General features: G+C 31.3%; 1 protein-coding gene across 7 annotated transcripts in view; it reads left to right on the forward strand.

Moving 5' to 3' along the window:
- Nucleotides 1–12545, forward strand: part of EPHA6 (EPH receptor A6) — an 881667-nt gene that overhangs the window by 160042 nt on the left and 709080 nt on the right. For all 7 annotated transcript variants that reach the window (XR_012918632.1, XM_076001069.1, XM_076001078.1 and 4 more), the window contains one exon: nt 3532–4195. Coding sequence is in view for 6 of the 7 variants with exons in the window: in XM_076001069.1 (XP_075857184.1) it covers nt 3532–4195 (664 nt within the window). In the remaining variant the exon portion in view is untranslated. The remainder of the gene's footprint in view (nt 1–3531; nt 4196–12545) is intronic.

The following is a 12545-nucleotide window of genomic DNA, read 5'->3' on the forward strand; positions in this document are numbered from 1 at the left end:
AATACTAAGGATTCCAAGTATTTTAAAAATGAACCTGGCCTCTCAGAGTGTTATACAAATATCTTTACAAAGTAGATAAATAAAATATATTTAAGGTTTGATCTTATTTGAAGAATAATTTATCATTTAAAAATATTTAGGCAAATAGTATGGGAGCCCCCATGCTCACATTCTTGCCTTGGGCCCATAGATGTTTAGTGTCCTTATTTATTTTAATATTTGAAAATTATAACTAAAGGTTGTATATATATAAAGACAAATATAACTACTGGTGACCCTTGTACAATACAAGAGTTTGGTAGGCAACCACTTGTGTAGTTGAAAATCTACATGCAACTTTTGACTACCCCAAAACTTAACTATTAATAATAATGGCCTACAGCTGACCAGTAAGTAGCCTTACTGATAACAGTCACGTAACACCCATTTTGTATGTTGTATATATTATATACTGTATTCTTGCAAAAAATATGCTAAAGAAAGAAAATGTGATTAAGAATACCAAAAGGAAGAGAAAATATATTTACTATTTATTAAGTGGAAGTGGGTTACCATGAAGGTCCTCATCTTCATGGCTTCCATGTTGAGAAGGCTGAGGAGGAGCAGGGAGAGGAGGAGTTGGTCTTGCTATCTCAGATATAGCAGAGTTATAAGAAAATCTGCATATAAGTGGACCTGTGCAGTTCAATCTTGATTTTGTTCAAGGGTAAACTGAATATATAAATGCAACATTTCCAAAAGAAACATTATGTCTAAAATGTGTTATAATTTCTACATCTACTGGTTATATTTTATAGAAAATTTCATGGTCTTTTAAATCTATTCCACTCTCGAATTTAAATTCTTGTTTTAGGCAATTAGATTCAATTTTATTTATCTAATATAAATGAATTTCTATATTCCTTGATAAGATGAAATGTACCAGTTGATCTGTTCTGACTGGGTACCTGAGTCTAATTTTGATTTCCTTTTTTTAAAAAGAAGAAGGAAGAACAAACATTATTGTTCATCAAACATCACAAATTTGACCTAGAAAAGGGCTAATTATTTAGTTAAGTATCTTTATGCACTGTCTTTGAGAAGAATCACATTTGACATTATGTGTATGTATTTGGGTACTCCCTTATTCCTTGGTGAATATATATTACATTTTTTTTTTTACTCATGACCTTTCTCTACACCTAAACATTCCCCCAACCCTAAGAAAATTTTAAATAAAGAAATTTATAATTTCATAAATTATTTTTTCCAAACAAGATGCAATTTTTCACATTTTAGTTAAATGAATCTCACATTTTAGAAGAAAATGTATAATGAGCATGGTAAATACTTCAGTTGATAGAAAGAGATATATTTTGAAGATATTAAAATGTAATTACTCTAAAAATTTTCTGGAAATATAGTTCTATAGTCCTATATGGTATAGGAGAGGATGTAGTATAGACAATAATAATTACATATTTGTATTACCTGAAAAACAAAATCAAGTTTGATTTGAAATTTATCCAACATTAGAATAATCAGTAGGTGAATATTTTAGAAGCTCTCCTATAAGTAAAATGCTTAGGATTTTGGATATTTATTTTGACAGTTCCCAGATTGTATTATTATATTTCTTATTATTTAATATTATCTTTGTTTACAGTTATATTCAGAATGATTAGTGGCAGTCTAAATGAGCTGTGAGAACTCTGGTTTGCCTTTAAATTTAAATGTGATAGTAATGTGAGACCTATGATATATTATGGTGAAAGGTATTTAGATGGGCAATTTTATTATTGAATTGCCCCTGTTAAACAATGAGTATATCTTATAAAATTATATCCACAGCTCAAAAGGAAGTCATTGTTTTTGTTTGTTTGTTTTGTTTTTCTTTCTGGGAAATGGCTTCTGAATTTCAAGCATGCAATTTACAAATAAAATTTTTAGTTAGAAATTGTGGTTAAGCTTTTTCACAGATAATATAAATTATTTGTAGAAATTTACAGTGGATAATTAAAAGTACTTAGTGGCATAATAGTACTGTATAGTGAAAAGAGTAGCCATTCTGTTAGAAGCTATACTAATTGAAATTCAACCAGCCTTGATTAAGTAACTCTCTACAGCCAATTAAAATGAGAAAGTGCAAGCAGAATGTATTAAGTAATCTTATTATAAATCATTGAAGTATGATATCAGGAAAAAGAATACTTATTCACTGTAGCAAAGCATTTATCATTTCCAGTATACTCTAGTAGAAATGGTAAACTATGATAACTAATATATTTTCCCCAAATGGCTATAAGGTCACTAGATTTCATTTTCATTTACTGAAAATTCTCAGATATAACCATACAAATGAAATACAATTACAACCTAAATTTACAATATAGAATTATGCAATAGTAAAATATATAAATACTGATGATATCAATTGATTTCAAGGCACTCAGATATTTATTAAATTTCTAAAAAAAGGATAAACACGGTCTTTCTATGAAATTAAGTGGCAAAATGCTTGTATGTAAACATGCAGAGGTGAAGATAATCCAATAATCTAGCTCAGAGGAAACACCAACGTACTTAAAATGTTTATAAAGACAGTTTTCTTGACCCCTTTCTGACTCTGTGTCCTTATTACCTAGTGTGCTTCTAATGCCCACTCACATTGTTCCTAACATATACCTGTATACTCCTGCCTCAGGTATTATACTCACTGTTTCCTCTTTGCAAGGTTCACTCTCTCATCTCTAAAACATTGCTTAAATGTCACCATCTCAGTAAGGCCTTTTTAGACACCACATTTAAAATTATAACCCCTCTTCTCCATTTCCTTGGTTTGTTTTTCCCCATTATACTTTCCACTACCATATTATTCAATTTAATCATTCATACTTCTATTGTCTCTCCTCACTCTAAGATAAGCCCATAAATGCAGGGAGTTTTTGTCTAGCTAGTTAACTGCTGTATTCTCAGTATTCAGAATAGTGCATGATAAATGTTTCTTGAATAATTCTAAAGCCTTCCTGTGTCTACTTTCTATCAAAATAGCCATGAAAATATTTAATTGAATATTAGTAAACATACCTCAATTTCTGGAAAATTATATGTGAGGAAAGATGGGAAAACTGAAGTGCATTTGTCATGGGTCTAGTTATTTTATTCAGATAATGGATGCTATTGAATGCTCTTATAGTGTTCCAGGAACTATTTTAAGTGCTTTACATATATTTAACTTATTTATGCCTTATAGCAACCCTGTACTATTAACTCCCTTTTACAATTGGAAAACTGGAGATTAAAAAAAAAAAAAATTGCTTGGTCATGCATTCAGTATGTAGGAAGGAAAGACAGGCCAGCTGATTCCAGAACCCACTCTTATCCAAAGGCTTGTGGCTAAAGAAAGAGCTGCTGCGTTGTTGATTTGAAGAGCTTCATTTGTCCCATTTTTAATCATTTTTCTTTCGCTAAAACAAAAAAATGTAAAGTAATCATTTTTGTTTAACCACTGTGGTTTTATAATTTAATTACTTTTTTTTTTCCTTCTTGCAGTGGGACGCCATCACGGAAATGGATGAACACAATAGGCCCATTCATACGTACCAGGTATGTAATGTAATGGAACCAAACCAAAACAACTGGCTCCGGACAAACTGGATCTCCCGTGATGCAGCTCAGAAAATTTATGTGGAAATGAAGTTCACACTGAGGGATTGTAACAGCATCCCATGGGTCTTGGGGACTTGCAAAGAAACGTTTAATCTGTATTATATGGAATCAGATGAATCCCACGGAATTAAATTCAAGCCAAGCCAGTATATTAAGATCGACACAATTGCTGCTGATGAGAGTTTTACCCAGATGGATTTGGGCGATCGCATCCTCAAACTCAACACTGAAATTCGTGAGGTGGGGCCTATAGAAAGAAAAGGATTTTACCTGGCTTTCCAAGACATTGGGGCGTGCATTGCCCTGGTTTCAGTCAGAGTTTTCTACAAAAAGTGTCCCTTCACTGTTCGGAACTTGGCCATGTTTCCTGATACCATCCCAAGGGTTGATTCTTCCTCTTTGGTTGAAGTCCGGGGCTCTTGTGTGAAGAGTGCGGAAGAGCGTGACACTCCTAAACTGTATTGTGGAGCTGATGGAGATTGGCTGGTTCCTCTTGGAAGGTGCATCTGCAGTACAGGATATGAAGAAGTTGAGGGTTCTTGCCACGGTAAGAAATAAACGTTTAATAGTTTATCTTTTATTTAAATGATTTTTAGAAAGTAAATATGTTATACATTTATTTTCAAATAATAAGTATTTGAATGCTATTCCTGACAATTATGCAAAAAATGGATTCATATTAAGTATAAGAAAATTGCTGATTTTTTTTCTCCTAGGAAAGGTGTATGAAATTGTATCATATTGCTTTCAGTAAAGTAGTTAAGTAATAATGAATTCCTATATTCACCTAATTTTTATAAAGGAAAGGAACATAAATAGCAGCAAAAGAGAAAAAAAAAGCCCTGGGGATTCAAAATGGGGATTTGCATGATCTTCATGCTTTGGTTGTTTATAGAAACTATGACATTTAAAAACAATTTAAAAATAATTCTTTCTTTCATATTGAATTGCAATAATTGAATAGTTTTTAAATGGAATTCAGAGCAAGACCCTGTCTCAAAAATAATAAATGGAATTATATTTACATAAATGAGGATTTCATATATGTTTTATTTAAAAAACATATAGGCTAGTTTATATGGGTGTTATGTATTTTGTGGTTGAATATTGACCTTACCAATTTATCCTTTGCTATTACTATCTTTTGCTAATATTCAGTGCAATTTCCCACCCTATAATATATTAGCTTTTTATATTAATACCAGTATTTATATAAGATCTAATTATTAGTAAATATTAACACTATACAGTGCTAGTTAACAACTCTAGCTTTCGTGTTGTAATAATGAAATTCTCATAATTTTCAAGAGGACACATTTTTCTCTTTTTATTTGATTCATTTGGTGAAGACTTATTAACCTAATAAATATATACATTTAAATATTATATACTCCTGATTAATAGCATCTATTAAGTTATATTTCACTTAAGGACCTATAATCAAAATGCAAAATATAAATACAATTATTTCTTGGTATATAGTATCATATTAGAGATATTTCCCTCTAAATTATAACTTATTTGTAAGGCTTTTTCAATAGCACTATATTGAATATATTGACTTCTTTGTCAATGTTATATTCACATTCATTAAAAAGTATCATAATAAAATGATCTGATTAGGAATTTCTCACAATAGGACATACAAATGGCCAATAAGTATATGAAAAAAAAATGCTCAACATGATTAGTCATCAGAAAAATGCAAATCAAAACTATAATGAAATATTGTCTCACCCCAGTTAAAATGGCTTCTATCAGATAGGCAATAACAAAAGCTGAACAGGATGTGGAGAAAGAGGAGCATTTAGTGCAACCACTATAGAGAATAGTATTGAGGTTCCTCAAAAAGCTAAAAATAGAACTACTATATGACCAAGCAATCTTATTGCTAAGTATGTTTCCAAAAGAAGGGAATTCAGTATATTGATATCTGCACTCACATACTTATTTACAGCAGTATTTACAATAGCCAAGATTTCAATCACTATAAGTGTCATCAACAGATGAATGGATAAAGAAATTGTGGTGTATATCACAATTGACTATCATATAGCCATAAAAAGAATGAAATCCTGCTACTAGCAGCAACATAGATGGAACTGGAAAACATTGCATTAAGTGAAATAAGCCAAGCACAAAAAGACAAAATTTGCATGTTCTCACTCATACATGGGAGCTAAATATTAAAAATCATTGATCTCCTGGAGATGGAGAGTAGAATGATGGTTACCATAGGATAGGAAGGGAAGTGGGGAGAGGGGGATAAAATGGGGATGGTTAATGGGTACACAATGATAGTTACCTAGAATGAGTAATATTTGATAGAACAATAAAGTGATTATAATCAACAATTATTTAGAATATACTTTAAAATAAAAGAATGGAATTGGAACATCTTAATATAAATAAATGATAAATGCCTGAGATTATGAATACCCCAGTTACCCTGATTTGATTAATCTACATTGTATGCCTGTTTCAAAACATCACATGTACCATATAAAGATATACAACTATTATGTACTCATAATAATTAAATATTTAAAAATGGAATAAAATAAAATAAAGGATCAGAATATATAAATAAGATAAAACATACTTGTAGGTTTATAAGAGTCATGGGTAATATACATGAATTTTTAAAGGCTTTATCTATTTGTAAAGCACTAGGGTTCTTGACCCTTCAAAAGTTCACTAAAGCCTCCAATTATGATTATGTTTGGTAACTGAAGAATATTAATATTTTTATGAGAAGTCTATAGTATATATTTTTAAAGCATGAATTGGTTTTCCTCTAATATTTCATTATTAAAGCAGATTTCATTCAAATTTATCAATATAGATTGAATCTAAAATTTTTATTCACCTACAAGAATATATAATGGAGCAAAGATAAATTATAAATGATCCTGGAGGAATCTAAGAATATATCACATTGGAAAGTAAACTGAAGAAAAATTCATACTTACAAATAATTATTTAGTGAAGTTGGAAAAACAATAAAGCTGAGGAGAAAATATATTACGCATAGTAAACATGTAGTTTTAATGAGTTTTAAATTAGGTAGAAGATGGCTATTGGTAAAAATAATAACATTTTAAACATATTTAAAGAATAATTTAATAATCTAAGGATTTATGTGTTTAGCTGTTTTTAAATATTTGTATTTCTTTATGGCATTGAACACAGGGTTAAAGTGACCAACCATGATGGCTAGATATTTTTTTAACTTAATATACTTACTGTATGAAATTTTATTATTATTTCTATGTCTTAAAATTTCTTCAGTTGTTTGACAAAGATACTTTTGGGCAAATGATAAATAGCATCAGTTTATCTAGAGCTTCTGATAGTTTTTATGGCTTGCTATCTTTGTTTTTTTTTATTGCAAAAACTCAAGGGAGTAGGCACAGTATATATGTTCATCATCTTATAGCAGATGGCAAAAATTGGAAGAATTAAATTTGAATTTTGTAGCTATGGCTTACTAAAGTTTAAATCAGTTTTCTTATCCATAAAATAGTGGATATAATCAACTAAAGATAAAATACATGTAAAAATGATTAAAATCAAACATATTTGCCTGATTCTAATTGAATACAATAAATTGCTATTTACAAGCAAAAGGGAAGTCAGAGTGGATGTGGAGACCTGATTTTAAAAGATAAGTATTGTACACTTTCACTGGTCTTCATTTTAGAGTATTTACATGTGTGTTTTTGATGCTTCATATTGCCCCTTTATAAATCTTCTGACAATAATTTTATCATTGCTTCTATTGACATCTTGTCTATTCTTTCCTAACCTCAGCAAAGTCTGCCTTCTGTTTTTATATCTTTTGAACAATCCTTGTGTTTTTAATATCTCCTGCTCTTTTCATATTTTATCTAGCTTCCTGGCACCCCTTTCTTCTAACTTGTTCTGTGATGGAATTTCATTCATCCTTCAAGGTCTAACACAAATGTCATATATCTGAGTCTTCACAAAGTTAAGCCTTCTCTCCTCTGTGCTACAACTTGTGCTAATTATGTAGTGTCTGTTTCACCAGGACTGTTAGATAAAACAGGTGTATTTAAAAATCACATGTGTAATAAAGGATAAGAAATGTATTGATGAGTAATCACAAGACACTGAGTGGTTAAAGGTAGAACATATTAGGACTTCTGTCAGATGCTCTGTTTCTTCTCATTTCTGTTAAATAAGAAAGTGTCCTTCAGGAAGGGTTGCGATATTTTAGATCTGAAAGACCCTAGAAAATACTTCCATCATTTAATGAATCAGGACACTATATTACCAAGAACAAACTTTAATTCCCTGGGGCCACATAATAGTAACCTATATTAGATTGAGAACTCAAGCGCAGATATTTCTCAGTCTGGCCTTTTTTTTTTTTTTTCCCCTCCTTGTTACCTTCTATTCTCCATTTCCTCACTCCATCCCTTTTTTCTTCTCTCTCTTGCATTTCCTTATTCCAGGCATCCCTGTCTTTTGATGCTTTAACTCTTCCTGCCTGCCAAACCTAAAGCACAGGCACCCTAAATTAATCATTATTAATTAGGTTGTTTTTGCCCTGTGTTTATTTTGGGGAATCTGATATGGGCACTATTAGAATAAGATTTACACATCCTTTCTGAAATTCAGGCTGTGGAGGATGATGGAAAAATATATAGATTTATCTGTAACTTTGCTTTTAAAGATGAGACACAGGAGCAATTATAGTGAGGCTTAAGGGATTTTCATAGTTTGCTTGAATGAGTTTGAAAATTCTTGGTATGCTATGCAACAAAGACACAATAAGCTGGTTTAAAATAGAATTAATCCATATCTATTTGTGCTATCCATAACTAATGAATGATGTATATTTACTTGAATTTAAACAACGTATTATTATATTTTATCATAAAAGCTATATTACTGAATGTTTGAATTTGTGATTCTTTTCTGAATAATATTGTTATGGTATACCAAGATCCAAATTCTAGTAGCACAAAAGAGAGAAGCGTACTCTTAATCTTGTGATAGCAATCAGGCTAGAATGAACAGAAACATTATATTAAATGTGTATGCTAAAAATCTAAAAGCAATACAAATAATTAAGGTTACAGTATTATACATAGTAAGTGATATTTTAGTCTTGTCTCAAATCTCTCAAATCTCAACTTATTTTTCATAACTATTTTAGTTTTATTTCATATATTCATAATTAAAACTGTCATATTCATGTTAATGTTACAAATTTAATTTTAAATTGTTTTAATTCTACCTAGTGTAAGTTTTCCTAAAGGTTAAAATTTAAAAATAATTTTGATATGTAAAGCACCAATTTACATCAAATAGTCTTTGACTTAATATATCTAAAACTGTTTTAACACTATGGAAGAAATAATTAGAAACAATTAACATTCAGAATTGAATGCAATTTTTGTTCAGTTGTGTGAGTTCTGAAGTGACTTGAATTCCTAATAAGCTCCTCTTGAACATTAATTTAGGATGAATCTCATTAAGGTAGTGGTACTTGTACTTAAAGATATAAGTTTGGGTTTAGAATTTTATACCTGCCGAGAATACATATATACTGCAAAGATGCCCTCTTTAAGCCTATAAATATCTCACAATATAATTTAACAAATTAATATTTGCTCATGAAAATTAAAGTTCTTATAGATTGGGAATTTTTTAAAACCTATCTTCTTTCTAGAGACATGCTTTTATTTATGTATTTTCCCTAGTACTGTATTAAAATTCAGGAGAAAAGGATAATGGCAGTTCTCGGACCATTGGGTTATTGTTCACCTAGGTGAATGGGATATACAGGCCCTTTAGTGACATTGCTATTGATTTGATCTCCTGAAGAGTGTTGTTATTAAGGCTTCATGGCACAGTTCTCTGCTACAGTTCAGAAACATTTATGCTCTGTGTTTATGATCTTCTGTCTAATCATGTTATCAGAGATGACTGTGGAAGCAGACAGCATAAAGAAATTTGAGATACCAGGATTTGCTGGCATTAAATAAGGGGGTTTGAGGCTGTGATGAAAAGCTGAAAGGTAAGATTGGGATCAGAGAAAAAGGGCACACTTATTGGCCCAGGTAGTATTTTCACTTTCTAAAGGTTGTCACACACTAAATATAAACTCTTACAATATAAGCTTCAATTCCAAACAAAGATTCTTTTTCATGAAGCTATTCCAGAGTTTCATCTGTCTTTAGAAGAACAAGAAATCAAGAAGCATGAAGGAGTCTAAAAATAGAAGATATTATTTCCAGAAATAAAGAGCAAAGTCGAATAGTTACAAGCATATCTTAGGCATATTGTCAGTTTGGTTCTAGACTACTGAATATAGTGAATATTCCAATAAAGAAAGTCACACAATTTTTTTGGTTTCCAGGTACTTATAAAGGCTATGTTTATACTATATTATAGTCTGTCAGTGTGCAATAGCATTATTCTTTTTTTTTTCCTTTTTAAAATTTTTTTTCAGCATATTATGGGGGTACAAATGTTAAGGTTACAAATATTGCCCTTTCTCCCCTTCACTCCCCCGGAGTCAGAGCTTCAAGTGTGTCCATCCCCGATTTGGTGCGCATCGCACTCATTATGTATGTATATACCCATCCCCTCCTCCCCCCTCCCACCTGCCCGACACCCGATAAATGTTATTCCTATATGTCCACTTAGGTGTTGATCAGTTAATACCAATTTGCTGGTGAGTACATGTGGTGCTTATTTTTTCATTCTTGGGATACTTCACTTAGTAGAATGCATTCCAGCTCTATCCCAGAAAATACAAGAGGTGCTATGTCACCATTGTTTCTTAGAGCTGAATAGTACTCCATGGTATACATATACCACATTTTATTAATCCACTCATGTATTGATGGGCACTTCAGTTGTTTCCACAGCTTTGCAATTATAAATTATGCTGCTATAAACATTTGAGTGCAGGTGTCTTTTTCATAGAGTGACTTTTGTTCTTTTTGAGTAGATGCCAGGTAATGGGATTGCTGGATCAAATGGTAGATCCACTTGTATTGTTTAAAGGTATCTCCATATTGCTTTCCACAGAGGCTGAACTAGTTTGCAGTCCCAGCAGCAATATAGGAGTGTTCCTATCTCTCCATATCCACACCAACAGTTATTGTTTTGAGACTTGTTAATAAAGGCCGTTCTCACTGGAGTTAAGTGATATCTCATTGTGGTTTTGATTTGCATTTCTCTGATGATTAGAGATGTTGAGCATTTTTTCATATGTTTGTTGGCCATTATTCTGTCTTCTTTTGAAAAGTTTCTATTCATGTCCTTTGCCCACTTTTTAATAGGGTTGTTTGATTTTTCCTTGCTGATTTTCCTGAGTTCTAAATAGAGTCTAGTTATCATTTCTAAAAGCAATGTTCATAGCTTAATTAAAACACTTCATTGCTAAAAAATCCTAACAATCATCTGCAATTCATAGTACTTTTGGTGGTGGAGGGTCTTGCCTCAATACTGATGGCTATGGACAGATCAGGGTGGTGGTTGCTGATGGTTGAGGTGCATGTGACAATTTCTTAAAATAAAACAATTGTGAAGTCTGCTGCATCATCAGTTGATTTTTCCTTTCAAGAGAGATTTCTCTGTAGCATGCAATGTTCTTTGATAATATTTATCCACAAAGAACTTCCAAAATTGGAGTCAGCCCTCTCAAACTCTGCCATTGCTTATCAATTAAGTTGATGAAATATTCTAAATGTTTTGTGTTTTTTTTGGTCATTTCAACAATGTTCATAGTATCTTTACCAGGTGTAGATTTCATCTCCATCAAAATACCAACATCATATTTCACAGATCTAGAAAAAAATAATACTACACTTTGTTTGGAACTAGAGGACAGCCCAAATAGCCAAAGCAATCTTAAGCAAAAGAACAAATTTAGAGGCATCGCATTAGCAGACTTTAAAGTATCCTACAATGATATAATAACCAAAACAGCATGTTATGCCAAAAATTAAAAAAAATAGAGACATAGACCAGTGGAACAGAACACTCAGATATGAAACCATACACATATAGCCAACTGATCTTTTACAAAGCAGACAAAAAAATATACAATAGGGAAAAGAATCCCTATTCAGTAAATGGTGCTGAGAGAATTGGATAGCCACATGCAGAAGAATGAAACAGGATCCATATCTATCACCACATAAAAAATAATTCAAGTGTGTTTTATTCATTAATTTATCTACTTCTTTATATATCTCTCTTAATTTAATGACAGCTAAGCTGAAGTCATCTTAAACAATAAAGTTGAGTAGATCTTAGACATAAGGCTGAGTCTGTTTATTTAACTAGGATGTCTTTATCTTTTAGTGCTTATGTTTTTTCCTAGTTTTGTCTCTGTCAGATAGGAAAGCAACCACCTTTTCCTATCCTAAATGGACTTTTCTAATACTTCAAGGTTCTATACTTTCCTTTTCCTTTTCCTTTCAGCTTTCAACCTAACCAATTGTTACATGAGCTCATCTGTTTCTGAAATATCTTGCTAAATGTATCAAGTAATACTCAACACAAAGAAATCATACCTCTTGCTCTGCCTTCAAACTTATTGCAGATCAAAGTCTTACCGAGAGTATCAGTATTGTATAATATATATATATTTCCATCTGTCCAAAGCTTCCTACTACAGTTTACATATCACCTGCCCTATGACTGCTAAGCTAATGCCACTTATTTTAGTTTTTATCTTATGGGTATATACCAATTGAATACCATGTAGGTATGTATACTCATATGTATACATGTGCACATATATATGTATCTATGGTTATACCCTTCAATTGAATATATAATACATATATATGTTTACATTTTAGTTAGAGTATTATTTATAAACTAAAATAACAAAGAAAATTTCAAAT

Source organism: Microcebus murinus, chromosome 1 (genome assembly GCF_040939455.1).
Source record: "Microcebus murinus isolate Inina chromosome 1, M.murinus_Inina_mat1.0, whole genome shotgun sequence".
NCBI classification, from domain to species: domain Eukaryota; kingdom Metazoa; phylum Chordata; class Mammalia; order Primates; family Cheirogaleidae; genus Microcebus; species Microcebus murinus.